The sequence below is a fragment of the Colias croceus genome, chromosome 6 (genome assembly GCF_905220415.1).
Source record: "Colias croceus chromosome 6, ilColCroc2.1".
Taxonomy (NCBI): Eukaryota; Metazoa; Arthropoda; class Insecta; order Lepidoptera; family Pieridae; genus Colias; species Colias croceus.
Window position 1 is genome coordinate 8472680 of NC_059542.1, and position 20889 is coordinate 8493568.

Here is a 20889-nt window from a genome sequence, read left to right on the forward strand (position 1 = left end):
TATGGGGATTTTGTTGCATTCGATAAAAGGATAATTCATATAAATACACTAATACGATCACAAAACAGTTTGTCAACAAACAAATTGAAATAATTTATAAAATAATTATCCATTTACGTTGTTTTTCTTTTCTTTTTTGCTGACCCTTCCATATGTATGTATACCAGAGTGAGCTTTGGCTGCATTTGGCTGCATAATAATTATTGAAGATTCGTTTACGTGTATGTTTGTTACTCTTTCACGCAAATACTACTGAACCGATTACAATTAAATTTAGCACAGATTTATAGGGTAACTTGGATTAACACATAGGATAGGTTCTATCCCGGAAATTTCACGGGACGGGAACGGGAACTACAAAAAAAAAAAAAAACGGGAACTACAAATTATATGCGGGTTTTTCTTTAAAATGTGGGCGAAGCCGCGGGCGGAAAACTAGTAATATAATATAAACTGTAAATATCGCGTCATTGGGAAGTCATTTTAAAAATTACCTATGTTGCGAAACTCATGGATAATGTTGGATTTTATAATTATTATAACCTCCTCCTTTTTTAAAGTCAGCTGTTACTAAAGAATGAGCATGTAAGCCACAATGTAAGCACTTTGCAAAATTCTGTGTCAATATTGTACTATTTCCCACCACAGAGCAAGTAATTTTCCCACTTAAACATAAAATTAACGTTAACATCATGCAAACAGTTGTATTAAATACTAGCTTTCCACCCGCAGCTTCGCCCGCGCAGTCAAAGAAAAACCCGCATAGTTCCCGTTCCCGTAGGATTTCCGGGATAAAACCTATCCGGGGTAAAAAGTAGCCTATGTCCTTTCTCGGGTATCAAAATATCTCTATACCAAATTTCATGCAAATTGGTTCAGTAGTTAAGGCGTGATTGAGTAACAGACAGACAGACAGAGTTACTTTCGCATTTATAATATTAGTTTGTTTCCATCAACGCAGTTTATTAATTTCAATGCAATGAGTAAAAGTAATAACTATATTTTTAAAATATGCTTGTTAGTAATTACAAACTTATTATATTAATTAACATTTGCAGAAAATAAATAAAATTTTTCAATAAAATTATATGGTAAGTGTTGCTGCCTCAGAGCAATAAACCTATAGGATTATTGCTCTGAGGTTGCTGCTTTCAGACTTCAGACTACAGTGGCGACCTCTATACAGACGCCGGACCAGTGACCACTGCTCCTAGCCCGCCATAATCTTTTTAGCAAATTCGATACTGTTTGCTGTAAACAATTCGGTGAGTGGAATTTTATTTTTTTAAATAAAATTATTCTGCAAATTCAGTTCGTTTCAATTCTGGTGGTATAACTTTAAAATATTCCCTGTAAAATATTGTACATTCATAATTATGTTCTAAAAGGCAGACTCCATTAAATTAACATTGTGCTTGGTGAATTTTTTTTTCAATGTATGTTGCATTAAAAATTTCTTAACTATAACGTACATATTGATGCTTTAATTGTAAGTATTTTTATTTCATAAAGAGGTTTGTCGAAGAGTATGTAATTACATTCTTCAGTTATTATGGATGACGCTAGCCGCATAGCGTACCTATACACAACGTCCGAGTAGCGTCGGTTGGTTAATTATTGTCTCATTTTGTTTGTACTTACGTTATTCTAGATTGAATACGTCATGTTTACATATTATTTCTCTGTTCTTTCGTTTATTTTTATAACTACGATAGCTATTTAATGTTTACATTATGAAGGAACAATATTTTTGAGATAATGCCCAACGACGATAAGCGTCACGACTATTGAGCATTTTCCCGGCGCCTTTAAACTTTAATTATAAATATCCAGCATTTAAGTATTTCATTTTGTTTTGTTTCAGCTCTATTTTAACTAAAAACTAATTTACAAGTAAAATGTCTGATGATGGTTCAACCGCCGTTGAAAAGAAAGGCCGAGGTAGACCGAAAGCCAACGGAACACAAGCAGTATGTTATCTATAAATTTTGAATCTAACATTTAATCCAAATCATATTTGTGCATAAAAAATATAATTTGTAATTTCAGGAAGCAAAAGTTGACTCGAAGAAAAGAGGTAGACCAGCGGCAGCACCCAAAGTAAAAGAGTCAAAAAATTCTTCGGATGATGAACAGGCACCAGTAGTCAAAAGGGGTAGAGGCAGGCCTAAAGGTTCAAAGAAAAAAGCGGCACCAAAAGCTAAGGTAGATTGTCACATTTAATGCTAATTTATATATTTCTAAAGGAAATGAATCAAGCAGTAAGAAAGACAACAACTAAGAGTTAAACTTAATGATTATTTTTTATTTTTAGAGTGGTTCCGGTGAGGGAAGAGCTCGAGGCAGACCGCGCAAGGATGCACCGCCTCCTAAAAAAGATGCTGCCTCTACTGAAGAAGAACAAGAAGACGATGAAGAGGATGAAGGCTCAGACCAATAAAATGTCTCTGTGTCTAATGTCACTCACTTTAGTGTAATTTGTTTGTCATTGATAACTCACTCTGCCTGAATAACAGTTTCTTGAAAATACTTATATGTAAACTGCATCTTGAATTCATCGCAATAACATGAAGGGAGTTATCTTGACAGTACAAAAAGTCTCATTTGAGATTTCATCCTACTTTTGTTCATATAAAGTGAATATTTTGTAATTGAAGAGATTTAATAACTTCCTTTTTAAGTATTTTGACGATAGCATTTATTAAAAAAATTAAGAGGATTTATATGAATAAAATTAGGTTGACTTAGCTCTCCCTAGAAACGTACAAGTCTAAGATATAATTTGTAAGATCATTTTTTTGTAGATTTATTCTTATTATAATATTAATAGGTATTTTGTAATCTGATTTGTATTTGTAAGAAATTAATAAACATAATGTGTAGATTTTCTCAGTTTGACTAGAATGTCAAGTATTATTTTCTATAATAAATATTTTTCTTTCTATCGTCATTTTTTATTTTTTATTATTTTTCTTGCATTATTTACAACTGAATAATTGATAAATATTAATTATATTGTGTTCTATGCAGACTGATGATTTTTTTTAATATTGACGTTTTACTGTGTGTATGTGAGTGGTTGTACAATTTAGATTAATATAATATTAAAAATACAAAGATGGGTTTTTAATTCATAGCAGCTTGTACAATAAATTATCTTGTAGATACCACAGATAAATAGATTATAAATAATTGATGATGGGGAAAAGATAATTTCGTGAATTTATACCCTGCTTAGTGACAATTTACTATTAATTTAGAATCAAATATTTTTCAAAATTGTATACTAATGATTGTTAAGATTTCACTACAACTAGATACTCCACCAAAACATTTTTCCCAGTTTAGATATTAATAGAGTATGTACAATGTAGGTACCTATAGCGTCTGTGGCATTTTTAAAAACTCAACACAAGATGGCTAACATGATTCTCCAATAACAATTAGTGATTCTAACACAGAGCAAGTGATCTATGGATTCTAAGCATTGATTCAAGCTCAACGTAGTACTTACATCAAGTACAAATAAGGCATAACTCATTTTAATGCTACCAAAACGTATTCTAAGTAATTCTCCTCTTTTATAAAATAATATTTTATTAAATTTAAAATGTCTTGAAAATAATTATGTCGGTTAAAGGCCCAAAATACCTTGTATCCGTGGTATGTAATTTAACGATAAAAAGTTGCGTAAATGACTCGCTAGACGGCTCGAGTTTCGCCAAATCACAGAACAAATATACTCTGCGCCAAATGCTCGTGTTGTGTTGACTGCAGAGAATACATTATTCTAAAGTCGTTAATTCGCGTCACTAAAACAACGTTTTTATGGGAAACTTTGTTTAATGGGATTATTCGTCGTATTAATTAATCTTTTTCTACATTGAAACAAAGAAGAATATGTTTGGTGTACTTTGACGTCAATTGGTGTTTGATCATAAGTGCCTTCCAAAAGTTTTAAAAGTTGGACAAGTTACAAGTTTTAAAGTGCCTGTTTTTTTGTTAAAATGTGTAAAAATAAGTTAATTGGTGAATGTTTATAATCAAAACAACTGTGATATCTTCAACACAGGTTTGTAAAGGTTATTAATTTCATAATACCAAAATATTACTTGAAAAAATAGAGTTCTAAGTTGATGACGATCTCGTTTTGTTGTTTCGATGGATTTTGATGGACATGTTACAAACTTTACAAATTACAAATTGTATGAAATACGTAGATTTAAATTTTTTAAAGATTTTGTTGTAATAATTATTTATTATTTTAAATTAAATTTAATAATTATTGTTTGATCATATTAAATATATAATTAGTACAACAAGAACCATCAATAGTAAATTCAACAATAATTGTAATAAAATAACCATAGCATGGGAATTTACATAATTTTAACACAATTATTAAGATTTCATACTGTATGATCAGAGTTGTAATAGTTTTCTACAAAAAATGATACCTATATTTCTACAGGGTTGGTACTTCTCTCAATTGTAAAATGGGACTACCTAATATAAAATAAGTTTTCCTTTAAACACAAAAGAATCATGCGAATTGGTTGAAAATGAAGTTATTGAGAAACAAAATAATAAAAAAGACATTTGAAAAGGTTATTATCCAAACCTAATTAATATTAGAAACCTTTTTAATATAAATTCTCTAAAATCATAACGGTATTATGTTCATTATTATAAAATTCATGAACTCTACACAATTTTTCCAGCGCTTATGCCTAAAATATAAAGTGTTTAAAGTTTACAATATTTTTAGTCTGTTATTCATTCAATTTTGTTGTTTTACACATACCTACATATTATTCTTATTTAACCCATTGAGCCCCGAGCGGCCTGATCGGTCCACGACACAATAGATTTTCTATTGTGTCTGTGATTCCGGGGGCTGAGTTATTAATCCAAAAGTCAGTACTATATTCTTTCAATTCAACTACATAATATTCAATTTGTTTTAAAAAATTCCTTCTTTCAATTTAACTTAATCAATTTGTTTGAAGGTGCGTCCTTAGTAGTTTATGCACAGGAATAATAAGTTTTGTGAAATATATTAACAAATATAATGTTTACATACTGATTACAAGAACAGTGATTCTCCTTGTGCTTGCATATGAGGAGCGACCAGTGAATCATGTGAATTAAATCTGTTCTCTATATTAAGGGGGAAATTATTCTCTTTAGTAAATTAAAAAGAGTTTATAGGCCCCAGTGTTAGCATTTGAAATGTTAGTCGGTAATTAACAAAAGTGTGAGGTATGCTAGTAAAAAATGTTCTTCACTTTTAGTATATTTTTTACATGTAAGTGAAAATAAATTACTTATTAGAAACCTTTTTGTTAGGTACTTTACTAAGTATAATACATCCATACTAATATTATAAATGCGAAAGTAACTCTGTCTGTCTGTCTGTTACTCAATCACGCCTAAACTAATGAACCAATTTGCATGAAATTTTTTTTTTTGGATAAATTCTGATACCCGAGAAAGGACATAGGCTACCTTTTATTGCGAAATATGTACCACGGGCGAAGCCGGGGCGGACCACTAGTACTAAATAAATCATTTTATTGACATGCTATTAGATTTTTGAATTAATTTGGAAAAGTAATTAGAGAAGCGCTAAGAAAAATGTCACAAGGAAAACACTGAATCTATTTGAAATAGACGCTGAATTGTATTTATATTATAAATAGGTAGACAAATCTTAGTGTCTCAATCAGACAGATTCAGACTGACTGACTGATTTTTATATAGAATACTACGATAAAGTACAGTTACTGGTTTCACATCCCATTCCAACGTTAGCATTACTCATTTACCAGTTTTTCTCTAAGATCTCCCATCCACATCTAATGAACCATGATTAACATTGTTGCAATTGGAATTAAAACAAAATTGGTCTAACCTTCGAGGTTCTTAGAAAGCGAAAGCGTACCGCGGCATTTGTGTATTAATTAAATGTCTTTTTGATAGCACTTTTGCTATGTCTTTTTTGGGCATATCGTTCAATCAAATCAAATGTGTTCAGAGTTCCAACAGTTGAAACTCGTAATCGTGACACGTGCCGGTAACCGATTGTCGTGAGGGCCTATTGTATTGACTATGTGTCGTATAACGAGTTTTGCATTATAATTACGTTTATAGGGAATTTAAGCAGAGCACAAAACCTGATGCTATGACTACCTTCTGCCGTTGATATTAAGGTTCTAATTTGAATAATGAAATAAAGACATTCATACACGTTAAAATATGTTTCTACGCTTAAGTATTTTGTAACTTATAGTATGTTTAGAAGTCAGAAATTTGAGAATTGTTACCATTTGAAGAAAAAGACCCGAATTCCGAATATTACGAGGTGCTAGGTACATGAAAAGATTTAACTCTAATGAGCGTTTTCGGCGTTCCAAGTATGTATTTGTAATACGGAATACCCAAATTAATGATTAAATACCTACTACGATACTACTACTAAGCGAAACGACAAGGCCTTTTTTTTTTCTTTTTTTTTTTAAGTGGGGAAATCTTGCATAGATACCCACGGTCTCCGGGGAAGAGGCCGTGGGTTATGTCGGATTCCTACCGACCAAAACCCCACTGTGTTCCGTCAAGCCGCATCAGCGACAGTGCCACGGGTATGTGTAGAATTCATCCGTGACGAAACGACAAGGCCTAAGAAAGTAAAGTGAAGTTAGTGGTTACACTGTGATACACGATCAATATTTGTTACGTAATTTTTATTCTATCATGGCCATAGTATAGAACATTAAATTTTTGTAATACTATTTCTGTTTAATATAAGGGTACTATACAAATGTAAAAAATGCAATTGAAGTATAAAATGAAGGTTGGATTCGGTGGAACCACCCGGTCGTTGCCTCAATGAGTCAGATGCGCGTCGTGGTAATATATTCTATGGTACCTAGGTATATTATACATTGTTGGCGAATACCTTTGCATTTTGAAGGAATGTAGGATTATGCGTATTAAAACTCTATGCTATGTTTTCCATGACTAAATCTGCATTATCTTTGGTATCGTAAGCATTCAAAACACATTAAAACATTAAAAAGTTAATAGTTAGCATGAATTGATTCATTTATCATGGCAATAATAATAATAATTAATTATAAAAGTCAACCTATATTATACAACTTGTGTAACACTGGCCTGCTGGTCTACCTATTATTATCAATTACATCCAATTGCAAATGCACTGATGACCTTATTCCCGCCACTGTTAATTTGTCCATATAACATTATGATAATGTACTATCTCTCAATTTGTTGCAGATAGCATGGCGTAGATAACTGCTACACTATTGGCTGTCAAACATATTATCAATCGCTATTTATTTTAACGTAAGTACTTACATACGATATCTAGTTCAATATCTTGAAGCTATCTATGTCTCCTGTAAAAGGACAGTCAATTATCAACATAAAACTTATAAAATGTATTTAATCACGTTTAATGCTATAAAAAGTCATAAATATAAAAGTGTTCAGATCACACCTATGCGTGTAAATTAATCGTAATTATGGCGATGTCTCAAACTCTACTTTAATATAATACTTATTTAAAACATGTTCTGACGCATAAATCGTTGTAACAAATCAACAAATGGATATCAGTAGGTCAGTTGCGGATTGCCGTCCTGAATATTTAAGTACGCCATTAAACAGGGGTCTTTACCTTCTATGTGCTTTTCACCGTCGCTGATTGCGTCTTTAGACTTTCTCGAGTCAGGCACTGGTAAGAAGCGCCTGTATCAACACGTACCTTACGGGCGTTGCCCCATAAACTGTTAGAGATAACTCCAGTCAAAGGATGTTTTAGACTTTAGCGTCGTTCCACATTACCTGAGTAAACTAGCCAAAAATGTAAACACGTAACTTCCTTTCAAGAATGTTTGTTTAAAATGCTAAAGAACCTACCTAGTTAAGATTTCAACGATGGGATCAAGATGTTATAAAATAGACGTAAGTCGGTCAGTGTTATATATTTTCCAGCAATAAACAGTTTTGAAAGCTTTTCTTTTTGGCTACGCTGTGTTGTTTACAAACGATTTAATTGCTTAACCAGTACAATTTATCACATAATGTAACTTAAAGATCATTTGAATTCGTGCGTCTCCCTAACTACCATAAAAATGTTAAAAGTTCATAATAACAATCGTCTATTACCTATTCGCCAATTATACAGTAACATAACAGAATACAAAATAGGATGCTACTTTGAGGTTTCTGGGTCGATGTGCGTGTTTTTTGGTCGAAAAGGGTTCCTCGTAATTTCGGTTTAGTTTTGATATCATTGTCATTTTTGGCGAAACTTTTCATTTTTATATTAGGGACAATTAAGTTTAGAAAATAAAAAGAAATAGCGTCGTTAGGTTATTTTATACAGGAACTTTTGTGTTGGGATAGGAAACAGTAATATTTTTTATTCACGAGTTTTACTATAAGAGGTAAAAGCTTAGTGTTGACGCAGTTGAAACTGTAATTCAATTAGTTCGCAAACGTAGAATAGCGTTCGAGGAAGAAAAACTAATATAGAGCCATTGACATTATTTCCATAGTCTTCTTACACGTACTTTATACGAAAAGAGTATCTTCCATTTCTATACCGATAATTTTTATTAACGACTATGGGCATGATAATGCAATGTTGTATGCGTTATAAATTATAATATGTATAACTAAAACCAGCTTTCCACCCGCAGCTTCGCCCGCGCAGTCAAAGAAAAACCCGCATAGCTCCCGTTCCCGTGGGATTTCCGGGATAAAACCTATCCGGGGTATAAAGTAGCCTATGTCCTTTCTCGGGTATCAAAATATCTCTTTACCAAATTTCATGCAAATTGGTTCAGTAGTTAAGGCGTGATTGAGTAACAGACAGACAGACAGAGTTACTTTCGCATTTATAATATTACTATGGATATGTACGTATAAGTAGTACCTATATTCTTTTGCGGTCATCTATGGCTTTACTTTTCCACTGACGTGAAATGACTACATCGAAGGTGCTTATTAGTTATTACGATGATTTAATACCCGTTTAATTGTTTACGCTAGTATGTATGTAAAAGTTTCACTTTCTAGACACCCGGAGTGGTGCTTGTGGTAGTGCAGAATGTTGGTGTTATAGTTTTTAGCTGACACTTAGGTATTTCCTCATTTAAATATTATACATATTATGCCAGACGGATAGGAACCGTTAGTTTATATAATATAAAAAATAGTACTTACCTCTAGAAAGTAAAATATCTAAGACCGTTTGAACCCTTTGCTTGCAATTAATGCTTTTTTTTGGTAAACCTTTTATTAATATTTTTGGTCTAATTTTATTATCTTGAAGTAAAATGATAAAAAAAAAATAATTAATAATGTGGGTATATGCGAAACTGTAACCTTTTGCAACTTTGACCCTATGATAACCAAAATACTAGGAAGGCGGATTGAGAAGGCACAATGACCCGCATATTTAACAAGTAACATTAATTATACCGTCTCATTCATTTCAATGTATTAAACTTACATCTACAGAAGTGCTCAATTTAATGTACTTAATTAAAAAATAATTTAATAATCAAAAAACGTGTCGGTAAGCAGTGCTTTAATTTCGTCGTGTATATAATATACTGTATGTATTTTTGTGCTTGATCATTGAAGTCATGTCATATTTTGTGCTCTATCGCAGGTCATTTAATTGCAATTTTGTACTGGCACCATACCAACCGTGTGAACGTGAGAATGTTTCGTCACGGCAGGATTGCCAGTACACTTGCATCGTGTAGACTACGCATTATCCACCTAACTACCTTCAATAATAAATGTTTAGTAAACAATGGCTTGTTGTATTTTGTAAAATATTGGCGTAAGAACGTATTGTTTTTTATTATCTTTAACTGATATTTGGAAAAGTGGAACTTTAAATAGGACAATGGCTTGTTGCGTTTCGTGTTCAGGTATGCTGCAGATATGATGCAAGTTTGTTACGGACTTTAGATTGTGAGGTAGTTTTATTAAAAGAACGGACTGAAATTGGTTGGTTTTTTTTTATTGCATTCTTTGATAAAAAATGAAGATGTATGGCATTATTTAGTTAATCCGGCTTATACGTTTGATCGAATGTTTTTGTATCAAATTGCGTGAGATGGGGTGGCACAATGATACCACGTCGTACCTGGCTCCAGTAACCCCTCAACCTTGCGACTGATAATATGTCAAAAATTACAAATATTCCGCGTTTATAAATATGTATACAGTACTGATTATTTAGTATAATTTTCAATGTGTTGTCCTTATATTTGAAAGGATTGTACCATCAAATTTTTATCTAAAGGCAGATATAATGTTAATATAGTAAATACTAAATACCTTATGAGTGTAATGCGTTGATGTAACAAATGCTTTTTAAGAAAATTAATAATAATTATTGAAATTGGTCTATGTTTTTATGCTTTAGGAGCCATTACGCGGAAGTGAGCAATCAGCAATCACATAGGAATTTTGCCGATTCATCTCCTAAGTTTTTTGTGTCTAAGTTCATAACACTCATGACGAGTAGGTTTGAATAGTTTACATGGGTAGTCGTTTTGAATTAGTGTCATACATTAGTCTGATCCTTGGTCTGATCCGGTGAAAATGTAATATTAAATGACAGTGTTGGATATAATAGCAAACCGATCAGGGTGAGGCCTGAGGGTCCTACTTACAATTTGTGGGTCGGAAAATTGAGGTCAAGAATTAAGATAAAGGAAAAATCTGTTACACGACATGAAAGGGATTAACTAGTCTCTTTATATTAAAGAGTCGTTTTACAGATTTTGTAAGAGATATTCATAAAGATCGAAGTTTGATTTTGCAGAAAGTACTTTCTAGGTAACTTAAGTATATCCGTTTTTTTAACTCACATCAATCCATAGAAATTCATTATTGATTATATTTTATTATGTAGTAATAAAGTTTAAATCCGTGAGAAGGTTTTAGCAAGAGCAGTCAGCTGCGCCGCGTGCCTGCGATCTCTCTGACGCGCCCGCGCCGGAACGGAACCAGACTGCCAACAACTTGCCCTACTATCACTTTTCCCAACTACTCTCTAAATGTAACGTCTACGCTGATAATACTTTCTTTAGTTGTTTTTGTACGTCGCATCCCAAATTCCTTTTTTATGAATGTGAAATAGATATGGCGCTAAGTAATAAATCGAGTCTGCACTCTGCAGTTCTGTTGGTAAATAATGTATAAATTGAAGAATTTCGCAGAATGAACAAAGTATCGGATAAGTACGTTTTTTTATCATTTTAATGAGAAATATGTTGTTGAATAGTAGATAGGTACGTCTTTTATCTTATCTGTAGGATGATCATTTGGATACAAGGATATGAAATAATACCAAATAATACCAGGGTTCATCGTATTTATTTAAATTTGAGGATAGATTTGGTCCTTTCATGACTAGGTGTTGAACGTTGAAAAATGTGACTAACTAATTGCAAACTATTCGTCTGTTTCATTCAAGGGCCAATTTATTGAATTCTGAACATGATACATATTATATTAGTCCGTAATACGATCTGTATAAACCCGACATACTCCAGATCTTGTCTTCACAGTTATTGTAATCCGACTCCTAAATCACTTAAATACTAAGAGGAATGCGCATGCGCACCGGCAGGTGAGCAACGATGTCACCTAAACATGTTTTATTAAGTCGACAATTTTTAATACTTTTATTAATTTATTTATTCTAAACAGCAGATGTAGAAGTATCAAGTGATTTCTACTTGAACAGGTTAACCAATCTCATAATAAAATTGCAGTGTAATAAATTTGGATGTTTCTTCATATTTAAGTTCTCCCATTCATATTTAATGTACAATTTTTAAATCTACATCTTCAAGTTCACAGACCCATACAGAAAAATCGTAGTGACATATGCAGCACTGGCAGACATGGCGTACTTTGCCTTATCACGACATTCATAAAAAAAGAAATCATGCTTTCACGTTCAATTTAGATTCAGATAATATTATGCTAAAGCGTTTGGACATGCGTTGAAATGAAATAGTCACTGCAAAGTTGGTTGAAGCTTCGCTCGTACACTAACGATATGCGTTCTTTTTAAGTGAGTCATAATGTTACATACCTGCAATGTCGTTCCTTGTCATTCCTCTATCAGATATACATTATAGGCTCTGCTTCAAGTATAATAAAATGTTTAAAATGATTTTCACATTTTTAATTAGCATACATTAAATGGGAGCCGTGGAAGTGACAATTGCATACAGAGACAAACAAAGGTTTTATTGACCTAGTGTGAACCGCCTGACTCCTAAGCGGATTACTAAGAAAGCGTTATATAACAGTTATACCGTGAGAATTTTTCGTTGCCATTATAATTGACGCATTTTTGCGCGGAAGTTATAGCCGGAAAGCTGGGTTGACGATTCGTTCGATATTTGCATTGGGTGTGATGTAGAATTTTGTATGGATCGTTGATAAAACAGTACCCGTTGACCGTGTGCATTGAGGGCATGAATGCGTTGATACCGGAGCCGGTTTGTGTTAGCCGTGAGAGAGATAAGCGCTACGGCAACGTGCGCTAAAGGATTCACGATACGAAGTAACAAATTAGTGTTTCGTACTAATGAAACTTGTATCTCCCTTTTTTGTTACGCTCTTTCACTTTCCGTTTCGGTTTCATCGTTATGGCTGTCGACTTTCTTCTTGTAAAACACAGACGTTTACGTTTTTTTGTTACGTTTTAATTATGGATTATGCTATGGAGCGATGGAATTTTCTGAAAAACTTACTACAGAAATTGCCATTAGCTATGAATTAATTTAAGTATTTACCTACTTAACTATCTTATAATGTTATCTATTCATAATAATTAAAACACCTACTAAGCAATAAAGTATCCATAATAGTTTTAAAAATAGACTGTATTTTCGATCCTTGCTCAGTTGATATTTAGCGGCAGGTGCTTTTTAATATATATTCGTGCTCATTAAAGTCTGCAAAAAATGTGATATAACTACAATATGTAGACCTACATAATGTAATGTTTACATCGACCTTTAACTTACCTAATATTTTTAAGATACTTAAAATGGCGATGGAATATATTATTTGGATTGGTAGAGCCTGTAGGCTGTACTTGACTTATGTAGTAGGTATGCATAATAATTATCGGATCAATATAATATATATACATATTTAGGGAGGAGAGAAGATACGTTTTTACCTTTTGTTGTCATGATTGGTGATTCGGTAATATGGATTATGTACATTTATTATCATGGCATAATGATTCTTATAATTATTCAAGACTCTATCTCATATTATAATTGAAGTTACTTATAATCGGCACTGGCTTGTCTTAGACAAATATTTTCACTCCTTTACGGTGCTTTCGCTGTAGCTATCAGCACTATCAGTACTGATCACGGCATGGGATCATTTGCAGAGGGTGGCACGTTCCCATACAGCGGCGGTTGCTATGAGATCACTAAGCGAATCAACGTGGTATCACGATTCCCGTAACTCGAGCGCACGGTGCATGAATGGTGCTCACTGCACGGTCGGTGCGTTGTCGCGATGTACCGTGCAGGGTAATGCTGATACCGCTATGATGACCCGCCTTTTGTTCCTCATGACACCAGGCGCTACATGCGTATTATACAAGCGTCTGGGCTTGTGGGAGTTGCATTTGCTAAGCTAATACTACTCGATTACGCGTTACAATTACAGTTGTTACGTTCATGCAATGCTTTACATTTTTTCGAGGTCATTAATAATGGATTAATTAGGCATGCACCTAAATGAAGTGGAAGAACACTCCTAAAATGTTGAATAGTTAGCGTCGTGTCGTGTAACTAATCTTTTCAGCAAACAAGTGTGTTCAAATATAAAAACTCAAGGGCTGTCAATAACGCCATGGAATTAAGAACAGTTTACAAAATGCCATAGCTATCGAGTGGGTGGTGAAAGCCCCTCGATATCTCAGGTTCACTTGTTCCGCCCCTATGCACTTGTTGTAGGGTCGGTGTGCGACCTCATACTTTTTGCACCCTCTACGGTAAACATACTACATTCCCACGCTTTATTTTAGCTTCGCTCAAGTGAACATGGCATGGTATATTTGAAGATGAAATACCATATTTACAAGTGCTGCAGCGACGATTGTTGATCACCTAATGAAAAAACTTTTATTCTTCAATTGTTCTTTATGATCATTAAGAGTAGTTTGTAATGGGAGTTCATCTTTTTACCCTCCTGTTAATCATCAAATTAGCTCCTATTTTCTGTAATTATGAAATAAACACAATTATGTTCCACTCTGCACTTGTTTATGAAGTCGCACAAACGACAAGTATGCCAAGGACCTAAGCTCGTAAGTGAATTACGTCTAATGTGAAACACAATATGTATTTATTTTTATTGTAAATGCATCACTTTTTAATACATTTAATAATATAGGTTAGATTTCTATGTTGTCGATGTTTTCTTCAACATTGACCATTCCTGCCTTCTACAAAACAGTGTAGGGCTGAGGGCATTCTAAAACACAAAAAAATATAATTACAAATTATCAAAATTTGTGTTACGCCCATTAATCATTATGTTTCCAAGAATAATTAATTGATATAAGTAAGTCAATTAAATAGAATCTAATACATATACTATATCTCTATTGTTTTATTATAGTCGCGATAATTATGTTAATGGGCGCGATCTCTACATCACGGTCTAGTGGTAATGAAGAGATATTTTCATAGATATTACGAATAATAATTAATTAGTAATGATTATTCGCTCATAAAGCACGCGTTCTTTTTGTTAAATAAGACTACATAATAATTCTGATATCGCTCGGTTGTTCGCCACAGGAAGGGGCAAGGTCGGCGTTCAAGCGTAAACTATACCGACACCAATGACAACAAAGGTACTTCGCTAGTCCTTACGTACCTCTCGACTAATAGTATAAATTATATTCTATAGTTTATAGCGTGAGATTATACGATTAAGCGTTCGCATAAATTCCTTATTCACATACTTTTATCGAGTAGCATAGTACACGAACGCTCCATTTTCAGTTAGTTATTTTAATTGAACAGTTCCTGATCTAAATAAATAGACGTAGATAAAAATAAGCTAATGCAAGTTACGGATAACTGTGCGTGTTTATTTTTACGAGTCAGCGATCCGTGTTTGAATGGTACGCGGTTCCTGGTTACGTGTCAGCGTACCAAAGAGTCAACGACTCACGAAACCTTATTTTTTTACTATTATTCGCCATAAACTGATGGTTAAAAACGGCTGTCAAGTCTCAAGGGTTTAGTTTTTGCGAGATATTTGAGTCATGTTCAGTTAGATTGTGCGTTAGCAATCTAATCACTAATTTCGCTATTGTAATTATTTTTAAAAACAAATCTTAATGCTTTTCTATATTCTGTTACCGGAAATATTAAGTTCTTCCTCGTTGAGAATAATGTGTACATATTCCGAAAGTAAAAACGAAAACGTGTTTTTATTCGGTCAACAAATTTTGTTTCGACTAGCAACGGATGCGGCTCCCACTACAAAATACAAGATTTGGTTTCAGTCTAACATTAGCAAACTGGCTTAGGGTTAAAACTGAAACAACACGTTTCCAAGTAACGGAAACCTTAATAGGCGCTACAAGCCACTTAGCTACTCGTATATTGCATAGGCATTTCACTACGCAATCCAATATCCAGCGGGCTCGTTTATGTAAACTGTTATTATATTCGTTGGTATTAGCTCTATCCATTCATAACATGAACATTGAATTTCATGTTTGTTTAATAAGCTCACGATTTCCATACTGAAGTCTCTTTATTGGTTAGGGAGGAGCCAAGGCAGCACACGTAAAAATAATACTGTAGTTGTTCGTAGGTTACATAATATTAAATACAATATATTTTTCGAAAACTTAGGATCATGAAAGTAATTTTCATTTGGCTCAGTTCTTTACCAAATTATTTTTTGTTTTTAACCGACTTCAAAAAAAAGGAGGAGGTTATCAATTCGGCCGGTATATTTTTTTTTTTTTTTTTTTTTTTTTTATGTATGTACACCGATTACTCCGAGGTTTCTGAACCGATTTACGTGATTCTTTTTTTGTTCGATGCGGGATGGTGTCGAATTGGTCCCATAAAAATTTTATTCGGCTAGGCTTAGTAGTTTTTATTTTATGAGCATTTTTGTCTGTACTCGATGACTTAATTTCAATGTAGCAAGTAACTTTGATTCACTTCCCGGTAACCGATTGAGCTGAAATTTTGTATACGAATGTAAATTGGATAGCGATGAAACATTATCATGACATGGAGCTGATCTGATGATGGAATCGGAAGGTGGCCATAGGAACTCAGTAATATATTGACTCAACTTTATCGAGTTTTGGCTCGTTTGATTCGTGTTGAAAAATACACTAAAAAGTATTAAATAAAAATAACTGCGTTAAAAACAACCGACTTCAAAAACGGAAAAGTAAGAAATAAAAAAGATTTGATATTATTAATTACTACATATTATTTTTATGTGCTATTTATTAAATAGGTTTGAAGTCGGTGCCAAACACTAAGCACTTAGTATTAAGCCCATGCACCGACATCAAACCTTTTTAGTAAATAGCACATAAAAATAATATGTAGTAATTAATAATATCAAATCTTTTTTATTTCTTACTTTTCCGTTTTTGAAGTCGGTTGTTTTTAACGCAGTTATTTTTTGTTTTTCAATTGATGCATAAACTTGGAACCTTATCTATTTCAATTCTCTTGGTACGAGTGAGTTTAATAGACAATACTTTGTCATTGTCTCATTAACATACATTTAAGGCTCCTTTATCGACCGATGAAAGGTTCACCACGACGTTTAACGTTTCACACATCTTTGATCGCGTGTGTTCCATCGATTGTTCTGCAATAAACCCGCCGGTGTTTGTGAGAAGGGTAATAGACGTGTTCGTCTGTCGGCCGCGGCCGGTGGCTGGTCTGGAGCGCGCCGGCCGCGGCCATATGTTTACGTTATAAATACAAACACGCGAGTGTAGGTGCGCCTGCGCATGATGTATGCCAGGATCCGCCCACCAACAGAATGCTTTCATCGATTTTAAATTTGTATTGGTACTTACCTACATTTTTTTTTGAGGCCAATGTGACGTTTGGGGACATAAATATAGAGACAGAAGTTATGGAACTGTCGTTATTGTCTGGTATCTGGGGATATTTTTAATCATATTTTCTTAATTTTATTTTTGATTCAGTGTCATGTATGATTATCAGTTTTCACCGAAATAAAGCTAATCAAAAGTGAATTTTATCTGAAAAATAAACGCATATATGCTCTGCTTTTTACTCCAAAGTCTTGTTTAACTCATTAGCATTTATGCAAATCATATTACTTGCATAAATGTTAATTTAAAGTGTGATTCAGGAGATCCGTCAACGGAGATATCCAAATACATAAATTAGTTCGAACGCAGACATTGTGGATTTGTGGCACTCCGAGCGTGGCCTTTTAAGTTTTAAGGCGGGAATTGGTTTCTTGATCGATTGTGCGATTTTGGTACGGAATCGTTTTTATTGAGTCATAGGTTTACTGCATTCAATGACATTTGTCGATAAGTACAATTGCCACGCTGACCCATTTTATATCATTGGTTAATTTGTCGAATGGCACAGATTATTGTTTCCTCCCCTACATTACAATTTACAATCATCCTCAAATTCTATTGATTGAATTGGCTTCAATCGTTTATACTGAAACATCAAATGGAGCTTTTTAATCTTGAAATAATCCATATATTACGTGTTCAATTAAAATACAATCCCTATTATAATTGAATAATTTCATTACGTTTAATGTAATACTCGAGTAAAAGAGACGTTAAAATAAAACCCAGATACGAACTAACCGTTATATGTTATAACTTATAGCCATTATTTGAACTCAATAGAAATTACACGAGGGGATTAGTTGTATTGCATAAAATTAATTATGCATTATATAATCTACAGGGTGAAAAGAAATTGCAATCGAGCCATTATCCCAGCTGTTGTTATTATTTATCATTATGCGACATGTCCCTATGCGGTTACAAATCGCTGACACAATAATGCTACGCTATTTAAATGTTTAAGTTTATTAATAAGCAAGTATATCTGTAATCTGTATACCAATTAAAATGACTCACTTTATATTACAACATGATTCTATAGGAAAATGTGATACGGAAATCATCGATATTATATATCATTGTTAAAATTGTTTACATATAAAAATATAACTAATTAATCACATCCTATTGACTGGTTTAAAAGCTCATTTTTAATTTCCGTAAAGCTGAGATTTGTGGATGTAAAAGTCGAAGAATATATTATCAGTTATCACTATATTATTACCTTTACTACGGTGTTCTAGTTAGCAGGTGAACCAGGCATATACCGCACGGTGTCTTTTGAGGCTGCCTGGGTAATGGCCGGAACGCCGCCATGGGATCTGGACGCCGAGATGCTAGCGGACGTGTATCGGCGCGTCTCGGCGTCTAGGTCACATGGGGTGAATCCTTCCTATGAGGAAGTAGAGGAGTGGAGGGCTGAGGCTGTCGAGCGGCGGTTCCGGGAGTGGGAACGCCGGCTCGAAGATCCCAGCGCGGGTGAGAGGACGGTCGTGGCCATACGTCCAGTCCTCCAAGAGTGGTGCGACAGGCGGCACGGGGCCATAACCTTCCGCCTTGCACAGATACTGTCCGGGCACGGCTGCTTCGGGCGGTACCTGTGTAAAGTCGCAAGGAGGGAGCCCAGCATGGTCTGCCACTGGTGTGCCTGCCCGGAGGACACGGCAGATCACACTCTTGCCGTGTGCCCCGCGTGGGCCGAGCCCCGTGCTCGCTTAGTCGCGATTATCGGGCCGGATCTCTCTCTACCCTCCGTTGTTCGTGCAATGGTGGATGGCGACAGATCCTGGCGTGCGGTGATCGCTTTCTCGGAGAACGTGATCTCGCAGAAAGAGGAGGCAGAGCGGGTGCGCGAGAGGGATCCTCACGCGGACCCGATCCGGCGCAGACGTCTTATTGGGCGTCGTCGCCGTGTTGCGGCCGCTTTACACGGTCGTAACGTGCCTCCTTGATGAAGGGCGCCGGGCGGTGGAACGGGGAATGTAATCCATCGTCCGGTTCGGTGAGGCGGCTTGAGACGTGTTCCGCTCATGCCGCCAACGGGAGGGAAGAGCAGGCAAACCATCTTTCCTGTTCTTGGCTTGCGCCTGGCCTAGAGATGGGCTGCCGCCGAGGGGGTCGCGGAAGAATTCCAACCAATACCCGCGGCCCCATCATTAAAGCGGCTCGACGGAACACAGTGGGGTTTTAGTCGGTAGGAATCCGACATAACCCACGGCTCCTTCCCCGGGGGCAGTGGGTATCTTTGGAAGATTTCCCCACTATAAAAAAAAAAAAAAAAAAAAAAAAAAGGTGAACCAGGCATAGCATAGGTGGAATACCTATGAAAGATAACGAGTTTATTACTTAACTCATTTAATATAATGGCTGTAAAATTATATTTATATCAGATAAGATATTTCTTGTGAATGTATAGTTTTAAACACTTATCTATTTTGAGATTGAAATGTGGAAAGTCGTGGCTGTTATAACTATTATAGTGACTTATTATGGCGACATCGATTAAGCTATTTGATGGTATTTTATGACCCATAATAAATTACTTATGTCCAGTACTTTAACTTCACATACATTTTATAAAGCAACGATATTAGAAAGGAAACATGACTACGAATAGGAAATCCGCACTTTGCACTTTCTATTGACGATCATTCGATTTAATTTTATTGAGAGTATTTAAAATTAACTGTTTTGTTTCCTTTCGACCATTTTTAACAATCACATTTGTTTCATACGATTCGAACTAACGAAGATGGATTTAATGGATCCGTTAGTTATAGAAATAAAAATTGTTTGAAGATTTCACAAATAATGATTTATTATCTTAGCTTTGCTCTCGAGTCTCGATTAGGTACCAACTAAATATAAAATAATGTTTAGTCACGGTGGTTTATATAAAAAAAAACTAGGTATGACTATGAAACTATCATCTGCAGCTAGAAACTATTATGTATAATAGAACTATTGTTAAAGTTAGGTTAGAATTAATGTTTTGTAAGTAGGTATGAATAATATGCGTAATTGTAATGGTACGTTTGTTGTTCAGGTTATCTTGAAGATAACGATGATACATCAATTTAGTTATCTGATTACTATTTATACAGTAAAAATTAATTTTAGGTAGGTAGTCATTTTATCTCATGGCTAGTTCAATACTTTTTGTGAATGAAACTATTTATGGTTACATGGTAAATTAAACTTATGCAGTTTTTTAAATATTCGTTACAAACAATATTCTTCCTCTACATAAAATTTGTTTCGATACGTGATCTGTTTAAATGATCATTAATGCCTATAACGTGCTAATGTGTTCTATTGTGTGCTAAGTGAAATTCTTTCACATTGCAGGATTCCTTGATGCGGTGACAAAATGGACGCGGCGGACAAGCGAATGTTGGATCGCGAGGCGCTCCGCAACATGATCCAACAGTGGAACGCCAACCGCCTCGATCTGTTTGAGCTCAGCGAACCGAATGAGGTAAATGATACCACTGCACTGTTTTGATTGTTTTTTTTTATTTAGTCACACTTTGATATACTGTTACGGTGGAAATTTGGATAGAACGGAGAGTAATTGAGTAGGATACAGTTGATTGGTTTGAGACGCGGAGAAAGCGATGGTATTTGGCTTATTGTTTTAAAATTGACGTGGCCAGGTCAAATTTTAA

At 34.5% G+C, this 20889-nt stretch overlaps 2 protein-coding genes across 7 annotated transcripts in view; both read left to right on the top strand.

Moving 5' to 3' along the window:
- Window positions 1-1134: 1134 nt before the first annotated feature.
- Window positions 1135-2950, top strand: LOC123692909 (high mobility group protein I-like). Its single transcript, XM_045637774.1, has 4 exons — window positions 1135-1265; window positions 1865-1970; window positions 2050-2205; window positions 2315-2950. The coding sequence occupies exons 2-4, from the start codon at window positions 1899-1901 to the stop codon at window positions 2438-2440; spliced, it is 354 nt and encodes a 117-aa protein (XP_045493730.1). The 5' UTR covers window positions 1135-1265; window positions 1865-1898; the 3' UTR covers window positions 2441-2950.
- An 803-nt stretch (window positions 2951-3753) lies between these two features.
- LOC123692893 (afadin) overlaps window positions 3754-20889 on the top strand; it is a 78082-nt gene continuing 60946 nt past the window's right edge. For 5 of the 6 annotated variants that reach the window (XM_045637742.1, XM_045637745.1, XM_045637744.1 and 2 more), the window contains exons 1-3: window positions 3754-4072; window positions 7300-7368; window positions 20570-20699. In XM_045637742.1, the coding sequence (XP_045493698.1) occupies window positions 20592-20699 (108 nt within the window). In that variant the 5' untranslated portion in view covers window positions 3754-4072; window positions 7300-7368; window positions 20570-20591. The remainder of the gene's footprint in view (window positions 4073-7299; window positions 7369-20569; window positions 20700-20889) is intronic. The other variant, XM_045637743.1, reaches the window with a different exon arrangement.

What these genes read in the sequence shown, in the direction of transcription:
- LOC123692909 (XM_045637774.1), top strand. Translation starts at nt 1,899, where the DNA reads ATGTCTGATGATGGTTCAACCGCCGTTGAAAAGAAAGGCCGAGGTAGA. An exon ending in AAGCCAACGGAACACAAGCA is followed by an intron (nt 1,971 to 2,049) that starts GTATGTTATCTA and finishes TTGTAATTTCAG; the next exon opens with GAAGCAAAAGTTGACTCGAA. An exon ending in AAGCGGCACCAAAAGCTAAG is followed by an intron (nt 2,206 to 2,314) that starts GTAGATTGTCAC and finishes TTTTATTTTTAG; the next exon opens with AGTGGTTCCGGTGAGGGAAG.